The 7,182-nt window shown below is 37.3% G+C and overlaps 1 protein-coding gene across 1 annotated transcript in view; it reads left to right on the forward strand.

The window, feature by feature from the left end:
• The window catches only part of fkbp7 (FKBP prolyl isomerase 7), a 21,340-nt gene that overhangs the window by 10,631 nt on the left and 3,527 nt on the right, over positions 1 to 7,182 (forward strand). The window contains exon 2 of the mRNA XM_043693519.1: positions 4,617 to 4,768. Within this exon, the coding sequence (XP_043549454.1) occupies positions 4,617 to 4,768 (152 nt within the window). The remainder of the gene's footprint in view (positions 1 to 4,616; positions 4,769 to 7,182) is intronic.

Below are 7,182 nucleotides of genomic sequence, written 5' to 3' on the forward strand. Positions count from 1 at the left end.
TAACATGAGGGGTCATAGTTTTAAGCTGGTTGGAGGAAAGTATAGAGGGGATGTCAGAGGCGGCTTCTTTACACAGAGAGTTGTGAGAGCATGGAATGCGTTGCCAGCAGCAGTTGTGGAGGCAGGGTCATTGGGGACATTTTAGAGACTCCTGGACATGCATATGGTCACAGAAATTTAAGGGTGCATACATGAGGATCAGTGGTCGGCACAACATCGTGGGCTGAAGGGCCTGTTCTGTGCTGTACTGTTCTATGTTCTATTCCAGCAATGTCAGCCTTGCCTTCCAAAGGGGAGAAAATGCAGAAGTCTGAAGTGCAAAGAGACTTGGGAGTTATGGTCCAGGATTCTGTCAAGATAAACTTACAAGTTGAATCAGTCATGAGGAATGCAAATGCAATGATGACATTTATTTTGAGAGGACTTGAATGTAAAAGTAGGGATGTACTTCTGAGACTCTATAAGGCTCTGATCAGACACATCTGGAGTATTGTGCGCAGTTTGGGTCCCCTTATTTCAGGAAGGATGTATTGGCTCTGGAGTGGGTTCAGAGGAGGTTCACAAGAATGATCCCAGGACTAAAAGGCTTAACATATGAGGAACGTTTGAGGATGCTGGGTCTGTACTCGATGGTGTTTAGAAAGATGAGGAGGTATCTAAGTGGAACTTACAGAAAACTGAATGGCCTGAACAGAGTAGGTGTTGGGAAAATGTTTCAATTGAACCTGAGGGTACAGCTTTAGAGTGAAGGGAAGACCTTTTAGAATGGAGATAAGGAGAAAATTCTTCAGCCAGAGAGTGGTAAATCTATGGAATTCATTGCCACAGAAGGCTGGGGAGACCAGGTCATTGAGTATATTTAAGACTGAGAGAGACAACTTCTTTTGTATCAAGGGAATCAAGGGTTAGGGGGAGAAAGTGGGAGAATGGGATTGAGAAACCTATCAACCAAGTTTGAATGGTGGAGCAGGCCCGATGCGCTGAATGGCCTAATTTGTGCTCTTATCCTTTGTGGTCTTATCCTTTTCCTAGAAATCTTCTTTCTCTCCGGGATATATATTTTCTTTGAACCATGACTGTTTTCTTAAATAGATATTCCATAAATATAAAATTAGTTTTTCAAGTATAAACAATTTGTTCAGTAATAACAAACTTGGTGACCTGTTTAAAAACCCAGTTACAACTCATTCAACACGACATAATAGATTGTGTTTTCCCAATGAGACCAGTAGTGTACAAGTTGAAGTTCAGGTGATTTCAAAATACCTCCATCTGTAGAACTTCAGGAAAACATTTCTTTGGCAGAGCAGGAATCACTGGTAGCAACTTTCAAATTTCTACATTTAACTTAAGATCACACAAGCTGTCAGTTTTATTTGTATTGACGATGAAAGCTGACCATTTGTGCTGTCATTACTAACGTAAAGCCAGGCAATATTCATGATTTAACAAGTACTTGCTTTTGTGGGTCTTCCACTACATTAACTTTATAGGTGCAGAATATGTTGGCTGCCTTCCCTCTGTGTTTCTTTTTGATTATTCTGACAAAGATTGTCACTCCTCAGTTTTGAAGAAAAGTGAATGTACCTCAAATGTTAACCATTTGTTCATGGATTTGTAGTGCATTGCCAGCGGGTTTTTTTTCCCTTTAATTGCCCAGATATCCTAAGGTGTGGCAACCACAGTCAGGTTGTTCATTCATTCCTGTTAGGACTGAGTAGAATTTTTTATTCACCCTGAAAGTAACTAGTGTACTCTGCATTCCAGAGTTTGCTTTTAATTACAAACTTACATATTACATTACATACACACTGAGCAACTGAAGCTTTCTGTGAACAGTTTAGAACTTCAGTCTGTTAAGCAACTAACATTTGCTTAGATTGGATTGAAATGTGGCCATGTTGTCATCCCGTTTCCCTATCCCCATATCAGTCAAAGCAAAATGCTCAGGGAGACAGTATGATTTTATCTCCTTTGTCTTTATTCTGGGCCATGGAGGGAGAGAGAACGATTGCCTATGTGCACAGAGACATGAGTTCTCAATCTTCTCTCAAACAACAGTTTTTTAATGAATTATAGAGTCATTTTACAGGGAAGAGCTGTTTTAAAAAATTCTCAAGGTCAGGTTCGTAGGAGAGTAGTCTGACACAGAACAAACGACCAAGAGGCGAGTCTGCTAGAATATGGGCATTTTATTCCCCGCAGCGTCGCCAGAACGGGTCTGGCTTATACTCACTCTACATGTTACCAAAACTGGGAGCCGTCAGTTCTCGTAGAGCGGTTGCCAACAACCCATGCTCGGCGGTTAAACGTAACCCCGGAGCAGACTCACCGAACTGGAGACTTTTCCAGCTGATATACTCTTTTCCAGATATAAACATTCATGTGAACAGCAGAGCAAGGCTAAAAAACACATTCCATTCTGGTTACATACAGATAAGAAGATTCACACGGGACTAAGCAACATCTCCATTCCGGTTAGATTCACACATGTATTGGGACATAATTTTTAACCGTTTCACCACATTCCACTGCTTGGAATTTTACACCACAGGAGCATCCAGATAAGGCAACATACATATTAATTGGGCAATTGTTACAATCAGCAAGTGTCAATAGTAAAGATTAAGTCTTCTGCTGTTACACAATGAGTGTTTTTAACTGGTTTCACATAATGAATGGTTTTCACCTTGTTTAACTATCTTTGCGTAATGAATGCTTCTTCATCTTGTTTAATGGCTTTACACAATGAATGCTTTTCCACCTTGTTAACCCATTACCCTTGCCTCCAGCACCCCATTGTTAACTCAGATCAGATAAGAACTTGCAGTTATGCTCAGCTGAACCTCTTGTTTCACAAAACTCAACTTAACTCTTTCCCTACCTGCTCATACCCTATACACATTCTCAGCTAGTCACACATCTAATTGTATCCAGTAATCTTTTTAATAAGGTTTATCCTCCAAAAGAAAAACAAAATTGCTCAAAGGAAATATAAATGACTGTGTACTCTAACATGCAATTTTCTCAGTTGCAAAATGGTTTGTGATGATTTGAGCAAGTCAGTAATTGAGAACTTTAAAATAAAATTACTAATCTACTAAATGTTTTTCAAAATTTATTAAACAAAATCAAACCGTTCAAGTATAGTAAATTTTTAAGCTCTTCTAGTTAGCTGTAGCCTATATAACATTATTCATCCACAAAGGAGTTAAAATTAATTTCCATTGTATTGTCACCTGACAGACCATTTAATATTATGAATAGATTAGCTTGAGTTGTTCAGTTACCACTTTTCACATAAGGAGCTTTTATCATTGTTAAAAAATGGATAAACTAGATTTTCCCATTTGGCAATAATGAAAGAAATCAAAATAATATCACCTCCAAACTTCATCCCCTTCCTGCAAAATCTTCCCATACAATCGCAGAAGCTTTTTGTTTACCTCTGTTTCCTCACCGCCCAAGGCCCCAAACTCTGCTTGCAGAGTTCCTTGTATTATCAATTTTGTATACTGTATTCACTGCTTACCATGTATAATTGCAATAAGACACTGAACAAATTGGTTAACTTCTGTTCAGTGAGCAAGCCTGACCTTGATCTTCCTTTAACTTGCCATTTTAGTTCACCACTTGCTCTCATTCTCACATTTCTGTTCTTGACCTGCTGTAAAATTTGATTGAAGCCCAACACAGCTTGAGAACACTTCATCCTCTGATTAGGCTCTCTAAAGCTTTCTGGACTCAACTTCAAACTATGAAGTCTGTCCTCCTAATTTGATTATTTTTGCCAGGTCTGTTCTTGCTTTCAATTAGACCTGTCCTGTTTTCTACCATAAAGCTTACTCTAGAACAATGCTGCATCCATTATTGTTCCCTTTGCCTTTTGTGTTCCTTGGTTATTTTATTCCCCTCAAATTCTAACAGCAAACAAACCTCACTATATGTCTACATCTTTGTTCAGAAGGAGTCATACTGGACTTGAAACGTTAACTTACTCTCTTTCTATAAATGCTGCCAAGCCTGCTAAGTTTTACCAGCTTTTTGTTTTTATTTGCGATATTTGCAGATCATTTCTATGTTTTGTCATGCAGTAATTTAGAATGTTTTCTGAATTTATTTCATAAAGATAAAGTTTTATTGACATTAATAAAGCTCTCAAAATATTAACTAATAGAACTTAGAAAACGAATGTACTTACACGATGCAATATCAATATAAATCATAAGTATCTATCTATGTTTTACTAATAGTCCTGTTTTGCTTGAAGTGTGCTTTAGATATAGTTTTATTCATTGACAGGAAGTGGGCATCACTGGCTGGGAGTGCATTTATTGACCTTGAGAAGGTGGTAGTGAGCTGCCTTCTAGAACAAATGTGCTCTTAGTAATGTAGATAGAGTCACAGTGCTATTAAGAAAGGATTCCAGGACCTTGACCCAGCAACATTTTTATTCTGTGTGAGGAAATAAAGGCCTAATTTTACTTCATATTTTGTTTTGGGATTCAGCTTACCTGTTGAACAGTTTTCATAAAAATTGTAACTTTTTACTTTGGATTTATTGAAAGACTTAGAACCTGTATCTAATTGAGAAAACATTTCATTTATATCTGCAGTCGTACAAGCAAAGACGGCCATCCTAAGTGGTTTGTACTTGGTGTTGGGCAAGTAATAAAAGGATTAGACATTGGTATGGATGATATGTGTGAAGGGGAAAAAAGAAAAGTAACTATACCACCTTCCCTGGCATTTGGAGCAATTGCTAGAGGTAATATCTAACTGCAATTTCACAAGTTGTCCTTTTTACTCTCTCAATTTCTGTTATTGAAACCTTCATTAATGTAATATAAATGGCATGATAATTCTTCCCATTTTGCAGTGTAGATCAACATTGAATGTTAAAAATCACACAACGCCAGGTTATATTCTAACAAGTTTATTTGGAAGTATTAGCTTTCGGAGTGCTGCTCCTTCATCAGGTAGCTAACCACCTGAAAGCTTATACATCCAAATAAACCTGTTGGACTATAACCTAGTGTTGTGACTTTTAACTTTGTCCACCCCAGTCCAACACTGGCACCTCCACATCATAACATTGAATGTGTAACACATAGCAACAGCATGAACGTTATTGCTATGAATTTCATTTGTGAAGCAACGATGACTTAATGAATTAACAATCTGAAATATTTTGGCCAAAATTCTTAATGTTATCTTTGAATAAATGGGAAACTAATATGTTGAAATTTTTGCAATGTACAATAATACTTCCTACACTTTTGGCTTCAGGCATGTTGGAATGTTTTCGGCATGGATTTGCTGCATAAGCAATTGTAATGATCGTATTTACTACCATTCACATATAGTACTTAGTTGTACTTCTATGTTGCCTTGACTAATTGGTGATGCCTCACTATTGACTGTTTAAAATTTTGTGCAGTTCCTAAGAAGATGCTTTTCCATCCATACAATCCATTGATATCTTTTGAGCAATAATGCATGCTGAAAAAGGTGAGCCTCAAGTATTACTGGAATAGAATGCATGTATTTATTTCTACATGGTACTTTAAACATTGATAAAGAGGTTACTAACTTTACTAATACTAATAAAAATAATTGACATATTTCCAAGTAATTAATAAAGATTTACGACAAGGCTTGCACGGTTCAATCACATCACCATTTCAGTTATGCAAGGTTGGCAGTGAATGAAACCTTGCCAACATAGCCATCATGCTAACCACCAATAATAAAAACTACAAGATGATGGATAAAGCAGTAGAATTGGTTTTAATGTAAGCATAATAGCACATGGAATTAAAAGGTTGAATCTAGAGTGGGTACAAGCAAGTTTCCAAACAATGAGTGGTGCACAAAGATGTGATAATAAAATAGATTATGTAAGGAGACTGATGATAAAAAGCAGGAAAAAAAAGAGTTAATCTTGTTTTATTTTCCTTTGGTGGATTAAGCCACAACCTATACTTACGTAGGCATTCCTTTTAATTTAGAAATGGTAAGTCTGTCCTTTTGCGGTACATGCTGTGATCTTGAAAGATTGACATATCAAACATTCTATTAAGATAGGGTAAGTGGGAAATCTTACTGTTAGAGCATTTCCATGTGTCCTTCTACATCATTTACTCAATTAGTACCCGAAGATCAAGGTTTGTATATCCGTCTTTAAATTGAGATTTTTTTTTTCCTGTTTAACCAATTTTTCTAATCAACCTGTTTAAGAATGTTAGTCTACACATCTGGAACTTGAACCTAGGCCTCCTGATCCGGAGTAGGGATACTACCACTGCACCACAAGCAAGCCCCCTTAAATTGAATTTTTTATTAACCTTTCTTTCTAATCAACCTGTTCCGAGGTGTTATTGCATACCTGTGGAGCAGATGGGACTTCAACCCAGGCCTTTTGGTCCTGGCATAGGGAAATTACCACTAGCTGCAAGAGGGCCCAAGAACACACACTTTCTTCTGCACTGCCTACCTCAGATATAGCATGGAAAAATTGGGATTCATAATGGTAGTCCAGAATTGGTCACAGCTGAGTATTGTCCCAAATTCATGTGCCATCCCTAAATAGTGTATTTCTTTCCCCAGTGAGTCATAAATAGTTTTGTTGGGTTACTGCACTTAACAGCATCTCTACAAAGGTAATCCTTACAGTGTGTACAATCTTTACAAGGTCCTGTGGGATTTTCAGGATATTAATGTGCAGTCCTTCTGGTACAGTCCTGCTGTGATATTTAGAATTGTGCACAGTGCTGGATTATTGACCTGGGGATATTGTAATGGTAAAACTAATCGAAAGGAGATTTGTTACAATACTAATCCATAGTGTTGTAGGAAAATAAACCAAAAGCAGAGAACCCTTTTTCACATCATTGCATCATCAGTAGGTCAGTAATCCAGTCCTGTGCACGTCCTTAAATATCAGAGCAGGATAGTCCCAGAAGGAATGCATATTAATATTGTTACGACACAGAGGCAAACCTTTTCTGTTAATTAAACCAAACACCCAGAAAAGCTTCCCTCACCTCATAATCTGTTAAAATATGAGTTAGAGAGAATTCATAAAATCAACTATTTAAAGAAATTAACATCTTATTTTCTTAACCTACAAGTGAACATTAAACAAAAAAAACTATTCACAAATGTAAGCCCCCCCCCCCC

Source organism: Chiloscyllium plagiosum, chromosome 7 (genome assembly GCF_004010195.1).
Source record: "Chiloscyllium plagiosum isolate BGI_BamShark_2017 chromosome 7, ASM401019v2, whole genome shotgun sequence".
In the NCBI taxonomy this organism is placed as follows: domain Eukaryota; kingdom Metazoa; phylum Chordata; class Chondrichthyes; order Orectolobiformes; family Hemiscylliidae; genus Chiloscyllium; species Chiloscyllium plagiosum.